The 21,363-nt window shown below is 42.3% G+C and overlaps 1 protein-coding gene across 6 annotated transcripts in view; it reads left to right on the top strand.

Annotated features, from left to right (window-relative positions):
* The window catches only part of ENTPD4 (ectonucleoside triphosphate diphosphohydrolase 4), an 84,158-nt gene that overhangs the window by 5,426 nt on the left and 57,369 nt on the right, over positions 1 to 21,363 (top strand). For 4 of the 6 annotated variants that reach the window (XM_062212988.1, XM_062212987.1, XM_062212986.1 and 1 more), the window contains exons 2-11: positions 1,689 to 1,791; positions 3,702 to 3,899; positions 5,171 to 5,376; positions 10,048 to 10,198; positions 11,495 to 11,598; positions 13,501 to 13,560; positions 13,859 to 13,989; positions 14,096 to 14,188; positions 15,477 to 15,643; positions 20,062 to 20,386. In XM_062212988.1, coding sequence (XP_062068972.1) covers positions 1,784 to 1,791; positions 3,702 to 3,899; positions 5,171 to 5,376; positions 10,048 to 10,198; positions 11,495 to 11,598; positions 13,501 to 13,560; positions 13,859 to 13,989; positions 14,096 to 14,188; positions 15,477 to 15,643; positions 20,062 to 20,386 — 1,443 coding nt within the window. In that variant the 5' untranslated portion in view covers positions 1,689 to 1,783. Of the gene's footprint in view, positions 1 to 1,688; positions 1,792 to 3,701; positions 3,900 to 5,170; positions 5,377 to 10,047; positions 10,199 to 11,494; positions 11,599 to 13,500; positions 13,561 to 13,858; positions 14,014 to 14,095; positions 14,189 to 15,476; positions 15,644 to 20,061; positions 20,387 to 21,363 lie in introns of all 6 variants that reach the window. The other 2 variants (XM_062212985.1, XM_062212984.1) reach the window with 2 other exon arrangements.

The raw sequence follows: 21,363 nt of genomic DNA, 5'->3' as shown, positions 1-21,363 counted from the left end.
GAGACTGTGGGGCTTTGGAGGTCAGAGTGCAGACCTTGGTGTTTACTTGAAGTGCTTTGGGAGCCACTGGAGGATTTTGAATACAGAAGCTGGGGTGGGTACCTACTTTGGATGAAGAATTTGAGCCTAAGGGTGTTGGAGGGAGCTGCTGAGAGCCTGAGTGGAGGCTGCCTGTGGAAGACCAGTTAGGCCACTGCTCTGCTAAGACAGGCAAAAGAACAGAGCCTGAGCTCAGGCAAAGGTGATAAAGAGAAAGGGCAGGTTTTAGATAAGGAGAGATTAAAGCAAGGGAAGGAATCCTTAGAAACTGAGTCTGGAAGGCAAAGGAGAGGCAGAGGTCAGGCAAGTCTGTAGCTTTTGATTTGAGCAACTTGGTAGCGTGCGGATTGGGGCTGCGAGGGAAGAGGAGCAGGTTGGGAGAAATGAGAGTGGAGATTGTACTTCAAAACTGAAGTTTTAGAATATTCTTCATTGTCCTGTGCAGCTTTCAGATGCAGACAGCTCTTAGGGGGCTTAAGATGTATATAAGGTGGCCCAGAAAAGTCTGGGGTGCAGAGATTTCTTAGCAGTCTGATCATTGCAGCTGTGATGAGGCTGACCAGGAACAGGGACTGGAGTTAGAGGAACTTGAATGTGGATTAGAGAGAAGCCTGTGGAATATAACAGCCAACAAGATCAATAGAGTAGGAAGAAACTCGAAGAATCTTTAGCACGATTTGAGAGCCAAGGAGCAGACTGGAGGAGACCACTGTTTTCAGAGGCCTGTGGAGGTTGAGAGACCAAGAAAGAGGCTCAAAAACATCCTGTGATTCTAACAAGTGGGAGGGAGGCTCTGGCTGGAAGCCCCTATCTTGTCTGTGATTCGAGGTCTCCTGGCTGGAGAAGTGCGAGTGGTAGAAGGGACAGGGAAACACCTAGGGGCATAACACCTTGCATGATTCGTTGTACATAAAAGAGAAGTGTCAGTGATGTTGGTCAGGTGACTGCATGGTTCAGATGTCCAGTCAGTTAATCTTTCTGCCTGCTGCCTACCTCCACCCTACATCTTCTTCAATATTGAGTACAGTAAGGTATTTAAGACCTATTAGGTGTCCTGATAGTTCTCATCACTGAGATGCTTTGGGTAGAGAGTATTAACTAGTACTCTCTCATCTCTCTCTCTCTCTCTCTTTTTAAACATTTGTTTATTTGAGGGGCAGAGTTACAGAGAGAGGGAGAGACAGAGAAAGAGAGGTCTTCCATCCACCGGTTCACTCCCCAAGTGGCTACAATGAGCTGGGCCAATACAAAGTCAGGAGCCAGGAACTTCTTGCAGGTCTCCCACATGGGTACAGAGGCCCAAGCACTCGGACTATCCTCCACTGCTTTCCTTGGCCATTAGCAGAGAACTGGATCAGAAGAGGAGCAGCCAGGACACAAACCTGCGCCCACATGGGATACTGGTGCCACAGGAGGAGCCTTAACCTACTGTGCCACAATGCCGACCCTCAGGCAGTTACCTCGATTTAGGCTTTATCTCTGACATTATGAGATTAACTTTGAGTAGTGTTGCTCAGAATCAACCTCGTTCAGTGGTTTCAGTGCAGGACCGTGGCCAGATTAGGTGTGGTTAGATTTAAGCACACACCTGATAAAGAGGGGTGTTTGCATTGTGCTGTCTTTGTGACTTTACTTACTTCCCTGAACAGGCAAGACTCTAACTCCATGAGGACTCCATTGCTGTTTCTATAGTGTGTGGGAAGAGCTGACTCCTCCAACACTGTCTGGTTGCTGGCCCTTCGATATGGGGAGGTGAGTAGTGGGCCTAGTCACTGTGCTGTAAGACCTGAGATTTTGGTGCTGTGGAAACAGGTGTTTTTTTTTTTTTTTTTTGTTTGTTTGTTTGTTTTTAATTTGAAAGGCAGAGTTACAGAGAGAGAAAGAGATCTTCCAGAGAGAGAGATCTTCCATCCGCTGGTTTACTCCCCAAGTGGCTGCAATGGCCAGGCTGAGCCAGGCTGAAACCCGGAACCAGGAGCTTTATCTGGATCTCCCACATGGGTGCAGGGGCCCAAGCACTTGGGCCACCTTCTGCTTTTTCTCAGGTCATTAGCAGGGAGCTGGCTCGGAAGTGGAGCAGTCAGGACACAAACTGGCTCCCAAATGGTATATTGGCATTGCAGGTAGTGGCTTTATCTGCTAAGCCCCAACACCGGCCCGCAAACAGTTCTTGAGAGGGAAAAAAATTTAAATGCCCCCATGAAAAATGTGGGAAGATATGCTGCACTTCTATTTAACACCTTGATTCTTCCAGGGCCTGGTGGGGCTCCTGTCACAGAAAGCAAGCGATAACACAGATGGGTTATAACAGGGTTAGTGTAGATTGTGGCCAAAGTGTACACGCTGGGATGCTCAAGCGCAGTAGATTGAGCACAGCATAACTGTAGCTTGTGAGATGTAGGGAGGAAGAGGATAAACACCATGTAGCAGTCTGAGAACTCCTTGGAGACCAAGAACTACAAGTGGAAAATTCCACTGGGTTAGCAGAATTACCTCCCTGTTCAGTGAGTGTTTTAGTCCATGAAGCATATGCTTAAAAGCCAAGGGTAGAAATTAACTGTCAAACCGTAAAATTCATTGTAAAGGCAATGACGTTTATTTTTAAAGTATTTTAAATGAATCACTCATTCTTGACAGAAACTTGAGAAGAAAAGTTCCGTTTATTTTCAAAAATGTCTCAGGAATATTCTTAAAAACAAAGGACATACCAATTCATTTATTGACTTTGTCACGAGGATGTTGATAAAGATACTGTTTTCTCCCATTAGTGAGTCGTTTGGGAGAAATCCACATTGGAATTCAGTGTTAAGGAAATATTATTCCTCTTGAACTGGTTATACATTTCTGATCTAATGGACAATGTTTTGGCCACTAGAATGCTCATTTGCATTTGCATGCCTACCTTACAGCATGGGTTTTTACATAAGGAATTTCCCATTGGTTTCATCATCATTAAATCTGATTTCATTATCAATTTATGTATTTTATTGAAATTATTCTTTTTTTAAATGATTTATTTATTTATTTATTTGAAAGTCAGAGTTACACAGAGAGAAGAGAGGCAGAGAGAGAGACTGGGGTCTTCCATCCAATGGTTCAGTCTCCAGTTTGCCACAACGGCCGGAGCTGCGCCAATCCAAAGCCAGGAGCTTCTTCCATGTCTCTCATGTGGGTGCAGGGGCCCAAGGACTTGGGCCACCTTCTACCGCTTTCCCAGGCCATAGCAGAGAGCTGAGTGGGAAGTGGAGCAGCCGGGACTCGAACTGGTGCCCATATGGGATGCCAGTGCTTCAGGCCAGGGCGTTAGCCCGCTGTGCCACAGTGCTGGACCCTTGAATTTATTCTTTAATCTATCTCTGATTCTTTTTGGAACAAAGTGGAGTAAAATATAAATCTACATAATGCTCTCAAGAACAAGGGGAAACATGGAAAGTATCCCAAGCATCAGGGGCTAATTCTCATTCAAACCAGTTTTTAATAATGGATTCTGCAGCCAAGACTGACAGGAAGGATGCTGGTGTGTGGATACCTGCATGCAGGAAAGTGCGCATAGGGCAGCTCGCACAGGGTATCTTACTACAGCTCAGTTATGTGAAGGGAGGCCTCTTTTGAGTATATTGTTTTAAAATCTTTTTTTTTTTTTTTTTTTTTTTGAATTTCAGAATCAGCATTTCCTGTCTTTTTCCTGCTTCTTGGCATTTTAGCATCTCTCCGGTGGGGTGTCCTCGAATTCTGAACACCAATTTACGCCAGATTGTTGTGATTAGCATTCTGGCTGCTGCTGTTTCTCTTTTATACTTTTCAGTTGTCATAATCCGAAATAAGTATGGGCGGCTAACAAGAGACAAGAAATTTCAAAGGTAAGAGGCAAAATTATTTGTTTTTTGGGTGGGATGCCATACCTCTGTCTTGGCTCTGACAGGATACCTAGACAGTGTGGATTACATACAGCAGAAATGTACTTTTCATAGTTCTACAGACTGGGACATTTAAGGTCAAGGTGCTAGCAGATTTTTTCTCTAGTGAGGCAGTGTTTGTGGCTCTTGCTGTGTCCTTACATGATGGAAAGGGGTGTGGCGCTCACGTCATCTCTGAGGTCTCTACCCCTGTGATCTTGTTGCCTTGCAGAATCCCTGCTTCCTAGGAGCAGCACAATGCTGATGAGATTTTCAGCGTAGGCATTTTGAGGGGATACAAGCATTCAAACAATGACACCTTAATTTATGGCTTCAAGACTTCGGGGGCTAGGTTGGAATTTAAAGATCACGTGGCTGTAGGATGGATTCTGTACTGAATACGCATGATAGGAAAAATTAAACTCTGCATCCTGGCTGATCTCACAGACAAATGCTACAGGAGCTGTGAGCACTATCTATCTGTCTATCTATTTTATTTATATGTCATAGTTAGAAAGAGAGACAGAGATCTTCCTCCGTTGATTTACCCAACACACCAAAACACTAGCCTCACTGTGAGCACTTTTTGTCTATCAGTCAAATGTACTTTTCCCATCTGTATCTGAGTGTTGCAAGGCAAAGTAAAGTTTTTGAAAAACTGTGCACACAAAACAAAAAAGGAATGATTACTTGAAAAAAATTGAACTTTGAAACTGGCTAACTCCAGACCAAATCCATATTTTAAGAGGCCCTGGAATAACAGTTTTTTGGTGTAATGTGTTTTAAGCTGATTTTTGAGTTAACTCTGGTAGACTGGAAGTAGTGGTTTGCTTTTTGGAATATATTTAAACTTCCTTAAAGGAGTAATAAGTGGGTATCTGGTTTAGATTATCTTTATTAGCATCATTTTTGCTTTCTTCTGATTCTTTTTTTTTTTTAAACTTTTATTTAATGAATATAAATTTCCAGTGTACAGCTTATGGATTACAATGGCTTCCCCCTCCCATAACTTCCCTCCCACCCGCAACCCTCCCCACTCCCGCTCCCTCTCCCTTTCCATTTGCATCAAGATTCATTTTCAATTCTCTTTATATACAGAAGATCAAAAAAAAATGTTACAGTGCTGCTCCTACATAGATTAGAAATCACTGATCTGGTATATGTTAATTGCATCTTATCCATTCAGTTTAAGATGATATTCTGTCTAAATAAAAGCATGGTCTTTTCTAATCAAGGTACTTGGCACGAGTCACTGACATTGAAGCTACAGATACCAATAACCCCAATGTGAACTACGGTGTCGTGGTAGACTGTGGAAGCAGTGGGTCTCGGATATTTGTCTATTGCTGGCCAAGGCATAATGGCAATCCTCATGATCTTTTGGATATCAGACAAATGAGGGACAAAAACCGAAAGCCTGTGGTCATGAAAATAAAACCCGGTATGTAAGTAAGCACTGTCTGACTTGTACGGATACTGTGCTTTCATTCTCTGTGCTGTCTTTTGCATCTTTCCTTGTCTGTCCTCATGTTCACCTGCTTACTTCAAAGCTCACACCAGGAATAATAAGTCTCCTGGTTTCACTTCCTTGTCCCTTTTTGTTCCATTCTGCATAGGGTAACTAACACCTTGGTAAAAACATCCTGAAGCATTTATTTTGGTGTCTACTGAAATGTTTGCTAGTTGATATTGAGTATGGCAGAGTTTTCCTATTTTGCAGCCATAGGTCTCTGTCCTTAATGACAAGATAATTTTAAATAACTCAAGAAAATCTGTAGTCTATTGCTATAAATTTGTCATTTTTAAAAAAGATTTTTATTTATTTATTTGAGAGGTTGAGCTACAGAGAGAGAGGTCTTCCATCTGCTGGCTCACTCTCCAAATGACCACAGCAGCCAGAGTTAAGCTGATCCAAAGCCAGGAGCTTCTTCAGGGTCTTCCATGCGGGTGCAGGGGCCCAGCACTTGAGCCGTCTTCTACTGCTTTTCCAGGCCATAGAATAGAGCTGATTGGGGCCGGCGCTGTGGCTCAATAGGCTAATCTTCTGCCTGCGGCGCCGGCATACCGGGTTCTAGTCCCGGTTATCTCTCTTCCAGGCCAGCTCTCTGCTGTGGCCCGGGAGTGCAGTGGAGGATGGCCCAAGTCCTTGGGCCCTGCACCCACATGGGAGACCGGGAGAAGCACATGGCTCCTGGCCTCGGATCAGCGCGATATCAGGGTTAACCAATGGCAAAGGAAGACCTTTCTCTCTGTCTCTCTCTCACTGTCCACTCTGCCTGTCAAAAAAAAAAAAGAGCTGGATTGGAAGAGGAACAGCTGGGACATGAACCAGCACCCATATGGCATGCTGGCGCTGCAGGTGGAGGCTTAGCTCACTATGCCATAGCACTGGCCCCCTAGATTTATCATTTTTAAAAGTTAATATGCAGGGGCCGGCACTGTGGCGCAATGGGTTAACACCCTGGCCTGAAGCACCGGTATCCCATATGGGCGTTGGTTTGAGTCCCGGCTGTTCCACTTCCAATCCAGCTCTCTGCTATGGCCTGGGAAAGCAATAGAAGGTGGCCCAAGTCCTTGGGCTCCTGCACCCACGTTGGAGACCCGGAAGAAGCTCCTGGCTTTGGATTGGTGCAACTCCAGCCATTGTGGCCAACTGGGGAGTGAACCCTTGGATGGAAGACCTCTCTTTCTCTCTCTCACTCTCTGCCTCTCTTCTCTCTGTGTAACTCTGACTTTCAAATAAATAAATAAATCTTTTAAGAAAAAAGTCAATACCCAAACATATATGATTTATTTGTGAATAATTTTATTTTAAAAATTGTATTTATTTTATTTGAAAGGCAGAGTGACAGAGAAAGACAGACTTTCCATGTACCAAATGGCAGCAGTAGCCAGGACTGGGCCAGGCCAAAGCCAAGCACCTGAAACTCCATCTCAGTCTCCTGCGTGGGTGACAAGGACACAAGTACTTGAGCTGTCACCATGGCCTCCCAGAATGTTAGTAGAAACTGGATTGGAAGCTGACCAGTCAGGACTCGAACCAGGCATCCCCATATGGGATGAGGCATCCGAGGCAGCAGCCTGATTGCATGCCCCAGTAACGTTTTTAGTAATGGTGACCATAGAACTAAAAAGTACTGATATAATTATGTCTACATCTTAAAGATAGTATAATTTCTTTTTCTTTTTTTTTTTTTTTTAATTTTTTGACAGGCAGAGTGGATAGTGAGAGAGAGAGAGACAGAGAGAAAGGTCTTCCTTTTGCTGTTGGTTCACCCTCCAATGGCCGCTGCGGCTGGCGCATCACGCTGATCCGAAGCCAGGAGCCAGGTGCTTCCTCCTGGTCTCCCATGCGGGTGCAGGGCCCATTCACTTGGGCCATCCTTCACTGCCTTCCTGGGCCATAGCAGAGAGCTGGCCTGGAAGAGGGGCAACCAGGATAGAATCCGGCACCCCAACCGGGACTAGAACCCGGTGTGCCAGTGCCGCAAGGCGGAGGATTAGCCTGTTAAGCCACGGTGCTGGCCAAAGATAGTATAATTTCTAAGCCAGTGTGTGATACTCATTGGCCTCCTCGTTAAATGTTCCCAACTCCTTATTTCAGCCTGGCCCATCCTTGGCTGTTGTAGCCATTTGGGGAGTGAACTGGCAGATGGAACATCTCCCTTTGTGTCTCTTCCTCTCTGATGCTCTGCCTTTCAAATAAATAAACGAATCTTTTTCCTTTAAAAAAAAAAAAAACAAAAAAAAACAAAAAAACAAGCAAAGACCATGATTGGAATTTTTTACAAAGAATATTGGTAGTGATTATCATTACTTACTGTCCCCCATAGTAGTAATACAGGTGAAAAGGATATGCAGTTTAGTATGATAAACTGTATGTCTCTGTAAAACAGTTCCTGACTCACATGAAATGCAGACGCCTGGAGTCCTACTGCTTCTTCAGATCCACTTACTTCCTCAGGCAACCTCAACAAGTTGTTCTTTGATGTTTTGGCAGCTGCGTAACAACATGTTACTCAGAAAATTCAAAATCTGTACTTTGTTTTTCAGGTTAAAGAGAGAACCTAATCTGAGTCTGTAGACAAGTATTTTGATGTCAGTAAATCTCCATTAGCAAAAATTAATTTTTTCAGTCTTAATTGTTCTCAGTTTTTTCTATTTCCCTACCCCTAAATTTTATATATCTATAATCTAGGTGCATTTTCAGGGTTTAAGAGATCTTGATAAAAAAATCATCTGAAGACTTATAAATAAATAAAATGCTGTAAAGCACGTTGCATTTCATTAAGTTCCATTGCTGATTACATTGGACTCAGAATAAGATAGAAACTTCCATGCCTTTTAGTTGAGCTTACAAAGGGATATTTACAGCGTCATGCAAGGTTATGCCTAGGACTTCATTAAAATCAGACTTCACAGGTCTCTCACTCTACAAAGTGCTTGAAATAGATATCAAAATACCTTTTCATAGTACTTCCTTTTGTGGGTACAAGAAAACTCTAGAAATCTCATAGATACTGGCTACTTTGGGGCTTGGTGTCCACTGAAATAGCATTCATTGCACATGGAGTCAAAAGACTTATATTTTATTCTAGTTTCTGTTGATTCCTTGGATACATCACTTAATCTTTCTGGATCCAGAGTTTCCTGATCTATGAAATAGGAAAATTTACATTGCTTAAGTTACCCTCAGTCTTAGGCTAAATGGCAACTGGAAAATAACATGTGGACTTAGTTACTCATTCATCAAGTATTTGCTGGGCACTTACTATTTGCCATGCAGTGTTTGATGCTGGAACATATATTTGAACAAGACTCAGTTTGTTCCTTTGAAAAAGTTCCAGTTGTAGTGAGATAGACAAGTGAATTCAGTAAGGTGTAGTGAGTATACAGCTAACAGTAGGGGTAAGCTTACAGTGTAACAAGAGCTCATCTTAAGGATTCTGTTAGGGCAGGAATGGGGAACATGTGCCTGCTGACCATATAAAGTCTGTGAAATCATTTAGTCTGGCCATGCCAAGGCAACTGAAATTCTGTATATGTAGCAGGCTGATTTCTAAGTTGATAATTTTGTATGGCCCTCAAATGATGTTATAAATATCTAAGTGGCCCTTGACAGAAAAAAATTTCCTCATCCCTGTCTGAGGGAATACTTCCACTGAGGAAGGAGCTGAATGGACGTGAAGAAGTTAGCCAGGTGAAAAGGGGCTGGGGAAGATAGGGAGGTGGATAAAGAAGGCTCTTCCTGCTGGAGATACGAAGACCCTATGGCCTGAGTATGGTGCGTTACAGAAGTGTTAGTTCAGAATAGCTGAAGCTGAATGGAAGGAACCATGGGATAAGATAGGGATAGGTGTGTATGCAGGGTAGGGTGTGCTTCAGAGCTGAGCTTTATCTGGAGGGCATGGTGGAGCTACCAAAGTATTTGAAGCCAGGAAGAAGCATCCTTTGGGTTGAGTGTGGTGAGGAATAATGAAGACTAGAGGGCCAGTCCAACAGGCCTGTGGTGGGTGGTGGTGTCTGAAGAGATGAGAAGTAATAATGTTAGGAGTTGAGAAGAGGTGGTCTGAAACCCAGAATGCCTGTTGGGGTGAGGAAGATTTTATCCAGGACGTTGGCTGGGGCTACTGAAGTACATGACAGGCATTAAGAACACTTTTGTAGTGGAAATTGAAGTCAGATTTAGATAATAATACTGAGTTTAGGGTGGCTGTGAGGTTAAGCAGCAGCAGTGCCCATTGAACAGTTACCGCTTACTGACCTGGAGGCTGGGGGGAGATGTGGATGAGCTCCGTGGCACATTGATCATGATGGCAGCCTTGGGAATAGCTGAACTGCCTGGGTAAAAGGGAGCACATTTCTTGAGGTCAGGGGTGAGCTCTTTGTGCGTGGCACGTGGTAGATGCTTACTTGGTGTGTGTTCTTTTATGATGGATAGGAAGAGGGCACAGGATTGAACACTTAATGCCACCAGCACTTAAAAGAAGAGAGACTGGAAACTAGGGAATTATAATAGATAGCTTGAATTTCTCTCAGAATCACAACATTGAAGAAACATAACAAGTCAGCTAAAAACCCCCTTGTTAACTGAAGTGCCCTGTTTCTCTAGGCATTTCAGAATTTGCTACTTCTCCAGAGAAAGTCAGTGACTACATTTCTCCGCTCTTGAACTTCGCTGCAGAGCATGTGCCACGGGCCAAACACAAAGAGACACCGCTCTACATTCTCTGCACAGCAGGGATGAGAGTGCTTCCTGAAAGGTGACTCCCATACACGGGCAGGGGATGGGTGGCCTGGGGTGAGTGGGTGGGGATGTGCTGCCATCCCCATTGTCATCAGAATTCTTTCTTCTGACCTGGAGTAGTACTAGAACTATTCCCTTAGCTTGGAGCAGGGGAACATTTTTTCTGCCAAGGGCTTTTTGGGTACTTATATAACATTATTCTCAAGCCATACAAAGTTATCAACCTAAAAATTTGCCTACAGGGCCAGCATTGTGGCATAGTGGGTTAAACTGCCACCTGTGACGCTGGTATCCCATGTAGGTGCTGGTTCATGTCCCAGCTATTCCACTTCTGGTCTGTCTCCATGCTGATGGTTTGGGAAAAGCAGTGGAAGAGGGTCAAAGTGTTTGGACCATTACAACTCATGTAGGAGACCCAGAGGAAGTTCCTGGCCTAGCACTGGCTTTTGCAGCCACTTGAGAAGTGAACCAACAGATGGAAGATCTCTCTTTCTCTGTCTCTCCTCCTCCTTCTCTCTTCTTTCCAAATAAATAAATCTTCAAAAGAATTAGCCTTCTGATTAGCTAAAATTAGTCCTGCCTCTGGTTGCCTTTGCAGGGCCAGACCAAATGATTGCATGGGTGCTGTATGGCTCACAGGCAAGCTGTTCCCTAACCCTGTCTTAGCCAGAGCCCACCAAATATTCTTACACTTTCTGATGACCATAAACAGAAAAGTTGTTATTAAAAAAAAAAAAAAAAAACTTGGGCTGGTGCTGTGGCATAATGGATAAAGCTGCTGCCAATAGTGCTGGCTTCCCATGTTGGTGCTAGTTCAAGTCCTGGGTATTCCATTTCTGATCCAGCTGCCTGCTAATGGCCTGGGAAAGCAGGAGAAGGTGGCTTGAGTACTTGGGCCCCTGGCACTCAGGAGGGAGACCTGGATGCAGCTCCTGGCTCCTGGTTTTGGCCTGCTCCTGGTTCCGCCAGCCCTGACCGTTGCAGCCATTTGAGTAGTGAACCAATGGTTGGAAGATGTCTTTGTCTCTCCCTCTCTTGGTAACTCTTTCAAAAACAAATACATAAATTTTTTAAAAAGCTTATTTTGTTAAATTAAGGAATATTTGCAGTTGTGATTTTACATATAGGAATCCTTTAATTCATACAATTTGTTCTCCTAAAATAAGCAGTATCTTCAATGATTTACTTTGGCTTTCAAATTAACTGTTCATATAAGACATACCAGAGCCATGGGATCTTTGTTTTTTCTTTTCAAAACAGAGCAATTGAGGATGTACTGTTTTAACATGTGAATTTTGGGGTTGCCTTGCAGCCAGCAGAAAGCCATCCTGGAAGACCTCCTGACTGATATCCCTGTGCACTTTGACTTTCTGTTTTCTGACTCTCATGCAGAAGTAATTTCAGGGAAGCAAGAAGGTTGGTATGTTGTTTTTCACCTTAAAACTTGAGAAACTATTCCTTTAAATCCTACCCATTTTCTTCAGTGTACACTTTATTAAATTACTCTTAATAACTTCAAATTAGACAAATAATAGCCTTGAAATATTATAACTTTTAAATGACTAAATTAGTTTCTTACATAACTGACATGACTAATCTTTACCACCCAAACATTAATCCACTAAAAATTAATTCAGTTGTCTTCAGTACAATTTTTGGGAACATTTAAATAAAAAAAGGTTTGTGTTACTTGTCTAAGTTACAAGACTTTCTGGGATTATGACAGTTACTGAACTCTTAGCATCTGATTTACTCAGAAGGAAAGGAAAATTTTTCATTTGGATTCATTGAAAACTTTTTTTTTTTTTTTCAAAAAATTGTTCTACTTTAAGAATGAAATGTCAAGTCAATGAAATTATTTGAGAATGACTTGCTAGAAATGGAAACTGAAAAAATTTCAAAATTGTCTATTAGTTTAATAAATACAAGGGAACTTCATAAAGGTCATGGAAAATGGAATTAAAAGATAAAATAAAAAAGTATAAACTTTATTTCTCAACATAAGCTCTATTAAAATCAGGACACTTTTGTAAGCAGTTATACCAGCCAGTTAACCCACCCCTAAAGAAATGAGGGGCCTGGGAATTTAGCAATGTCAACATAAGATTTGTCACATTATTAACTGAAGAAGAATGGGTGCTCTTTTTACAGAGATTTTTTTTAAGAAACAAAAAGCTATCAAAATAGCCAAGTGAGGACTGGGAGGTGAATGCCCGATGATATCCCATGGAAACGCAGCAGATTCTCCTTGTTTGATGAGAGGAGTGAGAAAGAACCTTTCTCTGTAATGGCTTAAATCAAGGTTTCAGTAAAAACTGGTAAAATTAGGTGTAGGAAATGTTACAGAAATAAAATTAGACTTGGCAGCTCAGGGAATGTAAGGGATAAAGGTTAAGAAATCAATATATAAAGTAAGTAGAATAAAAAAAATTGAGGGGGTGCTGCTGCTGTGTTGTAGCAGGTAAAGCCTTCACCTGCAGTGCCGGCATCCCATCATGGGTGCTGTCTTGAGTCCCAGCTGCTCTACTTCCAATCCAGCTCTCTGCTATGACCTGGGAAAGCAGTGGAAGATAGCCCAAGTGTTTGAGCCCTGCACCACTGTGGGATTGGCTCAGCTCCAGCCGTTGAAACCATCTGAGGAGTGAATTAGCAGAAGAAAGACTTCTTTTTCTCTCTCCCTCTCTCCCTCTGTCTCTCTGTAACTCTGCCTTTCAAATAAATAAATAAATCTTTAAAAAAATTTTTTTTGGAGAGAGAAAGAGAACTCTCATCCTCTGGTTCATTTCCCAAATGCCCAGGATGGCTAGGGCTAAGCCAAGGTCCAAGCTGGGAGTTGGGAGCTTAGTTCAGGTCTCCCAAATGGACAACAACTGTGTGAGCCATCACTGCTGCCTTTCAGGGTCTTCATTACCAGGAAGCTGGAGTTAGGGACTGGAGACAGGACTCAAACCCTAGCAGTCCGATGTGAGTTGAGGGTGTCTTAAACACTAGGCTAAACTGAATTTTTAAAACCAGTAATAGGTGGTTTTAACTTGATAAGGAGTAGGATATTATAAAAAAATCAAAACACAGTATTTGGAAACAACCCGTAAATTTCAAAGACTAGACCTGGGGAGCTATGTTTTCAATCTATGTAAATGATGTAAAACTATAAATGTTAAGGTTGAAAGTTCTTGGAAAAGTAAATGTATTCCAGATGATTGTTCACAGATTAAGGAGTAAGTAAATGAAATGCTTGCACAGATTACATTCGTAAGAGTTATAGAACATGTTTTAAAAGTTTACTTTTCTTACCTTTATCCTGTGAAATGTCTATAGGTGTGTATGCTTGGATTGGCATCAATTTTGTCCTTGGACGGTTTGAACATATTGAAGATGGTAAGTGTCATGTTTCCAGCCAGTGTGTCTGTTTGGAAATTATGTTTTTGTTTTTTTTTTTCTTTTTTTTTTTTCCTGTTTAACCCAAAGGCTGAACAGGGAGCTAAGTTTTGTGACACTGTTAAGTGTGTAGGAGTAGAGAGAGAGGAGCTGCTATTTAACACAATTCAACTTGATTTCAATTGGTAAGAGTTAGGCTAAATGTGCTTGAAATGTACCATGAAAACACGATGATGCTTCACAAGATCCCAATTCTCTGATTTGTTCCATTCCAGTGAACATGTCTTGTTCTTTCCAGATGACGAGGCAATCGTGGAAGTTAACATTCCTGGTAGTGAAAGCAATGAAGCCATTATCCGTAAAAGAACAGCGGGTATTCTTGACATGGGAGGCGTGTCAACTCAGATAGCATATGAAGTCCCCAAAACTGTAAGCTTTGCCTCCTCACAGCAGGTTATTATCTGTACAAATTTTCTTCTGTTGGCTTTGGTTTTCATTTAACATTTCTCCATCCATTTCTGTTTTGTTTTCTGAGTCTGAACACATCTTTACTGTGCTTGCTGAGGTGCCACCTTCTCAACGCAGGACAAAGCAGACAGGAGGAACAAGGCAGACCTCAGCCAAGCCGGTTGTGTTTGTTCATTGAAATCAGCTGGTTTGTTTTCTGAACTTAGAGTTTTTCTTTGGTATATACGTCGGTCACATGCTTGAGCTTTCATTTGTACTTGCTCTTCAGTCACTACTTTTCTCAACAGATTTTAATAAAACTTAATATGATAGCATCAGATTTCTTAATTATAATTGGGGAAAATCCTTTTGTTACTTTTAATGGCTCAGGTAGCTTTTGAGCTTTTCTGGAAAGGAGTGAGATTTGTATCCACCACATCTACATTTTCTCCATCCTCTCAGTGCTCTCAGTCACTCCTGGTTAGTCTGTGGGCTGGGCAGCCTTGAGTAGAAAGCACTAGAACAGTTTCCAGATGTGTTCATGAACTGCTGCTTGTATTTATTTCTCTTTTTCTGTCCAGCTGTAAATTAACAACCAAGCCTGGTTTCCTCCATTGTCCCCTAAAAGGTAGCAATGCAGCATGTTGTAGGTGAAGTGATTCTGTGGAGCTGGTCAAGCCTTGGGTGCATCCTCATACTCTCCCTCTTCAGCTGTGTGGCCTTGCACAAGTCATCTAGTTTTTGAGCTGATTTCTTCATCTGTTAATGTGAATGAGAGCACTTACAATATGGCATTATCAAGTTTAACTGAGATGAGGCATAGAATGTTTTGAATGCATTGTCAAGCACCTAGTATGTGCTCATTAAACGTTTTAATGTCTTTAATAAGTTCCTTGGAAAAATGCTTTTAAAATACAATACAGGCTATCTGTTATTGATTCATCATCCAAAAAGAAACATTTTAGCATTTTGATGAATTTCTTTTCATTGTTAAAAATGTGTTTATTTAATCTTACTATGTCTATGATTTTGTGTCTTTTTTTACAATAATGCATAAACATGGTCTCCAAAAACTGTTGGTTACTAACTTAACCTTCCCTTGATGTTGTTTGTATGACATTAGTATTTACTCTCTTTGAAATAGAAAGGACATCTTTGTGTATAGAGAGTTTCCTATCTTTAGGTTTCTTTCCACAGCATAGGATTTCATAAATAGATTTCCTAGGTAGGAGGGTATGAACTGTATTGGTAAATTTCTTTTTAAAAAAGTAACATTATCACAGATAAGCAACACATAAGAAACAGCTAATTGTCAACACTGAGTTATAAAGGACACTTAGAAGGCTTCTTGGGAAATGCATAAGCAGAAATTTTTTGTCCCTCTTAGGTAGACTCTTCGTATACATTTCTTTTTAAGAGGAGGTTAAAGTTGCTTAAAATATTAAAGTACATTATCCTTATATCTTCAGGAGGAAGTAGCAAAAAACTTGTTAGCTGAATTTAACTTGGGATGTGATGTTCACCAAACTGAGCACGTGTACCGGGTCTATGTGGCCACGTTTCTTGGGTTCGGTGGCAATGCTGCTCGACAGAGATACGAAGACAGAATATTTGCCAACACAATTCAGAAGAACAGGTAAAGCACCCTCCACTACTAATGTATTCCTTATGAAGCAGCAGTGACACTCAAGGACTTGAGTTCCTGCCACCCATGTGAGAGACCTGTATTGAGTTCCCAGCTCCTGGCTTTGGCCCAGCCCAGCCCTAACTTTTAGGGCATTTAGGGAGTCAAGGGCATTTAGGGAGTCAATCAGTGGATAGGAGTTCTCGCTCTCTCTGCCTCTCAAATAAATAAATAGATAAAAATTAACAAAATGGGATGAGGCAAAACAGAACTCAGAGACAGTATGTTTATACTGTTAGCTTTTTATACCCTTCTCCCTCAGCTGAGCAGGGAGAAGAAATGAGAGGACACCAGGGTCTTGCCTGCAGCCCTCTGTCCCACCAGGGTTCAGAGGAGGCTTATACACACTCTCTTTGTCAGACACTGACCTCACAGGATTAGAAATTTCAGCCTCAGGCCATGCAATGTTTTTGAGCCCCGGGTAATGCTATTCCTGATTGTGGAGTGCTTGGGAAACTCAGCACCTAGGAAACAGCTGGTGTCCTGGAGGCCTGCAGTTGGTGTTTGCCTTTGCCATGGGGAGAAGGTGGAAAGATGTAATGTCCTGCTGACACTGGTATCCACAGACACCAGGCTGTGCAGCCGTTAAGTAGGTGAGAACCACTTTACAGCAGGTTATTAAGAAGAGGAAATGCAATGCAAGTCAGAGTTCGTGATTGTTAATCACTTAGCAATGAAACTGTACAAAAAAGAGTTTATGTAGAATTCTAACTTAGAAAATGTATAAAATGTTGCACTCTGTCAGGTTCAGTTTATTTTGTTTATTATAATTATTTATTTGAAATTAGCCCATAAGAGCAGACAAGCCATTTGGATGAATTAAGAATTCTGAGGTTATATAAGAAATTACTTGCTATTTGGTGAAATGATTTTGAGGAGAGAAAAATCCAAATTTTCAGAGCTAAGCAATAATGCATTTCCTTGGTCAGTTTAGTCTTAAATGTGTGAAGGCTTAGACTTTAACAAAGACAAATCAGGTCTATTTAATACCATGTTTACCAGAAATTTGTATGTGTAAATAGGAAAATCAATAAAAACCCTTTTGCTGTGTCTGCTCCAGAAGTTAATTGATTGCAGTGTTAAATGTGACATTGCTAGTCCCATGTATTTTTTTATTTGTATGTATCTCATAAATACAACATTAGGAACATAATAATTCTTCCCATAGTACCTACCCTCCCACCCACTTCTTCCCCCTGTTCCTCCTCCCTCTCCTGTTTAGTCTGAGAAAGAAAAAGAAACAGAAACAAAAAAAGAAAGAATGGGATACAAAAAGGAAGAGAACTATTCCTCAACAGTCTAGACAAGAGTCCAATGGATTTTTTAAAAAACTGGTATCTAGCACATTCGGATGTAATTTTTTTATATTGTTAAAATGGAAATATTTTAGGAGCTGCTGCTTAGCCAGAAGTTAAGTCCCCCGAGTCTTACATAGAAGTACTTGGGTTTGATTCGTACTGTGGTTCCTAACTCTGGACTCCAGCTTCCTGCACTTGGAGACCCTGGAAGGCTGTTGTGATGGATCAAGTCATTGGTCTGCTCTGGCTACCCACATGGGAGACTTGGCTACAGTTGCAGACATTTAGAGGGTGAACTAGCAGATCTAAGTGTTTCTGTTTCTGTTTGCCCCTCTGTCTCTCTGACTGAAATACAAAGAAATTAGAATTATTTTATGTGACATTTGAATCATATTTTCAGTTTCATGGTACACCTTCTTCTGAAACCCAAAATGTTACTATTGTTTTTAATGTCAAAAAATGTGGCACAAGGGTTAAGCTGCTACTTACCACTGCAGCATCCCATATCAGAGTGCCAGTTTCAGAGCCAGCTGCTCTGCTTCCCATCCGGCTCCCTTATAAGGCTCCTGGGAAAGTAGTGGATGATGGCTCAAGTTGCTTGGGCTTCTGCCACCCATGTGGGAGACAGGGATGGAGTTCCTGGCTCCTGGCTTTGGCCTGACTAAGACCCAGCTGTTGTAGCCATATGTGTAGTGAACCAGTGAATGAACGGTCTCTCCCCCCCCCCTTCCCCCACACCTCTGTCACACTGCATTTCAAATAAATAATTTTATTTTTTGAAAAAAATTTTATAATTAAGTGGGCACTTGGCCTTGTGATTAAGACAGCTGCTTCCCATATGAAAGTAGTTGGATTCAGTACCTAACTCTAGCTCCTGATTCCAGCTTCATGCTACTGCAGACTCTGGGAGTAATGGCTCAGGAAGCTGAGTTCCTGTACCCTCATGAAAGACCTGGATTGAGTGCCTGGCTCCTAGCTTTGGCCCCAGCCTCGCTGCAGCCAATGAGGGTATTTAGAGAATGAACCAGCAAATAGAAACTGTCTCTTTCTGTCTCTCTCTCTTTAAAAAAAAAACAGATAATGGACAACTTATTGTTACTTTTTACTTTGAATGTAGGACAACTAGAAAGTAACATTGGGTATATATTTGATTAGTCTTGGATTTTTTATAGTAATTATAGATTTCCTGTGTTATGAACTATACCTTGAAATGCATGTTTATCTCTTTACCACTCATAATGATTGATTCTTAAAAATTAAGTAAACATTTTTGAGGTAAAACCTTAATTTATCTTATCCAAGTGCACTATGAGTACGCCTGATGTAAGGAATACAGAATTATCAATTGAATGGAAAGTAAAAACTTGATGTACTATAAGTAACAAATATTAAATTTCAGTAATATACAACTCTTAATAATTCCAGCAACAGATTGGGCCATATGTTTTTGTAGTCTCTGACACCGATAACATTTCAATTTTTGTAAGCCTTTTTTGATTTTTCAGTTGCTTGAAATAAGATGACAGATGTTAATTACCTGAAATTTTACTGGAAAGTAGTAAGCCTAGTGCCTTTAAATTAAAAAAAAGTTAACATTTGTTTTCTCCAGGACTTCTCAGAATTTGTAGAAAAATGGAAACTCCACAGTCTGAAGCACTTGGAAACAGTAGTTAATTTAAAACACAGTAGTTCAAACAGAATGATAAGAAAAGACTAAAGGGGCCCAGTGCTGTGGCATGGTAGGTTAATCCTCCGCCCACAGAGCAGGCATCCCATGTGGGTGCTGGTTCTAGTCCCGGCTGCTCCTCTTCCAGTTCAGCTCTCTGCTATGGCCTGGGAAAGCAGCAGAAGGTGGCCCAAGTGCTTGGGCCCCTGCACCCACATGGGAGACTAGGAAGAAGCTCCTGGCTCCTGTCTGGATTGGCGCAGCTCCCACCATTGCAGCCATTAGGGGAGTGAACCAGCAGAAGGGAGACCTTTCACTCTGTCTCTCTCTCTCTCTCTCTCACTGTCTGTAACTCTGCCTCTCAATTAATAAATAAAATCTTTAAAAAAGAGAGAATATGCTGGCGCCGCGGCTCAATAGGCTAATCCTCCACCTGCGGCGCTAGCACATCGGATTCTAGTCCTGGGCGGGGTGCCGGATTCTGTCCCGGTTGCCCCTCTTCCAGTCCAGCTCTCTGCTATGGCCTGGTAGTGCAGTGGAGGATGGCCCAAGTCCTGCACCCCATGGGAGACCAGGAGAAGCACCTGGCTCCTGGCTTCGGATCAGCGTGATGCGCCGGCCACAGCACGCTGGCTGCAGCGGCCATTGGAGGGTGAACCAACGGCAAAGGAAGACCTTTCTCTCTGTCTCTCTCTCTCACTGTCCACTCTGCCTGTCAAAAAAAAAAAAAAAAAAAAAAAAGAAAAAAGAATAGACTGAAACCTTAAACTTTTTGTTTTCATTTCTGTATTCATTTGCCCAATTTTTGCTTTGAACCAATGTCTCTTAGACCACATCTATCATTACTACTGCACGCACTGTACTCTCATTCAGGATGTCAGTTTGGCTTTCTTTGAAGAATAGCAGAGTCATAAATATACTTATGAAACAGTTAAGTACTAAATCCTTCTAGGTTTTTCCCATTTTTTTTTTAGTTTGCCCACACTTAGTTCAACAGTTTTCTAGGATTGTGTCATCATGTTTATACAAAACATGAATCTGATTTCCCTAGGTCCAGTTATTTCTTTTCACAGTTACATTTCGTCAGTCTGTGTACAGTTACAATCACAAGCACTAGTGTCAAAATTGAGGTTGAGAACAAGACAGTTGCTGGGCTTGTGCAGGCAATTGGAAGGTCAGGTAATGGAACAGATGGTTTCATTGGGCTCTGCTGATGTGTCTGCCACACACACATGTGTGAGCCTTTAAGAGGAGACATTTTCCTAACTTTTGTATCTAGGATTCCTTTTATGTTCCCACAAATACAGCCTTGCAGGACTCCTGTTCCACAGAGCATATTATAAGAAATACTGGTTTGCAACGACTTGACCAAAAAACTGTGTTCTATGTTTCTCTTTGTGCCATAGGCTCCTAGGTAAACAAACTGGTCTGACTCCTGATACTCCATACCTGGACCCCTGCCTACCCCTAGACATTAAAGATGAAATCCAGCAAAATGGGCAGACCATGTACCTGCGGGGGACTGGAGACTTTGATTCGTGTCGAGAGACTATCCAGCCTTTCATGAATAAAACAAACGAGACACAAACTTCCCTCAATGGGGTCTACCAGCCCCCAATTCACTTCCTGAACAGTGAATTCTATGGCTTTTCTGAATTCTACTATTGCACCGAGGATGTGTTACGCATGGGGGGAGACTACAATGCTGCTAAATTTACTAAAGCTGCCAAGGTAACCTTGAAAGAAACTGTCTGTTTCTGCATGATTTGAAAGACTAATGTGCGGACCCTAACAGGGTGTGTCCTCCCTCCACAAGTAGAGGGCGCAATAGAGGAAGGAATGTTGCAGTGCAGCATGCTGAGAATCCTGTTCCCTTAGCTTGGGGGAGGGAAATGGTCACAGCAGAAGTAGAACATCCTTGGTAAGCTACCTCTGCCTACCATTAGCCACTCTGGTTAGCAGTGACCTTCAAAGTACAGTCTTCTATGCTGTTGTGCTTTGCTGCATCCTGCCAGCCTTCCTGCTCTCCACGTTAGCAGGACACTCCTATCTGCCTGCCTTTCTGACAGCCTGTCCTCAGGCTCCCTCAGGGGCTTCCCCTGTTGGTGTCCCTTACTCTGCAGTGGTCCTACACTTCTACCCTTGGCCAATGATACTCAAACTCCTTTATCTCCTACTGTCATTGTCCTGTAGGTCTGTGTCACCTACACTGTGCAGAAGGCTTCCAATTGGTTGTCTTGTGTCTAGTCTCTGTCATTCACCTTCCACACTGTTCCTGTAGTGTCTGAAATATACCTCACATATATACACATAATATCCTTGCTCCTATTTTTTTTTCTTTTTTTTTTTTTTTGACAGGTAGAGTTATAGACCGTGAGAGAGAAAGACAGAGAGAAAGGTTTTCCTTCCGTTGGTTCACTCCCAAAATGGCTGCTACGGCGGCACTGCGCTGATCCGAAGCCAGGAGCCAGGTGCTTCTCCTGGTCTCCCATGCGGGTGCAGGGGCCCAAGCACTTGGGCCATCCTCCACTGCCCTCCCAGGCCACAGCAGAGAGCTGGACTGGAAGAGGAGCAACTGGGACTAGAACCCGGCTCCCATATGGGACACTGGCACCGCAGGTGGAGGATTAACCAAGTGAGCCACGGCGCCGGCCGCCTTGCTCCTATTTTAAAAGCATCCATGTTTTGCTTACAGGGTAAATTCCGTG

This window comes from Lepus europaeus, chromosome 16, assembly GCF_033115175.1.
Source record: "Lepus europaeus isolate LE1 chromosome 16, mLepTim1.pri, whole genome shotgun sequence".
Classification (NCBI taxonomy): domain Eukaryota; kingdom Metazoa; phylum Chordata; class Mammalia; order Lagomorpha; family Leporidae; genus Lepus; species Lepus europaeus.
The sequence above is the reverse complement of the archived record's forward strand: the minus strand, read 5'-3'. Positions and strand labels throughout refer to the sequence as shown.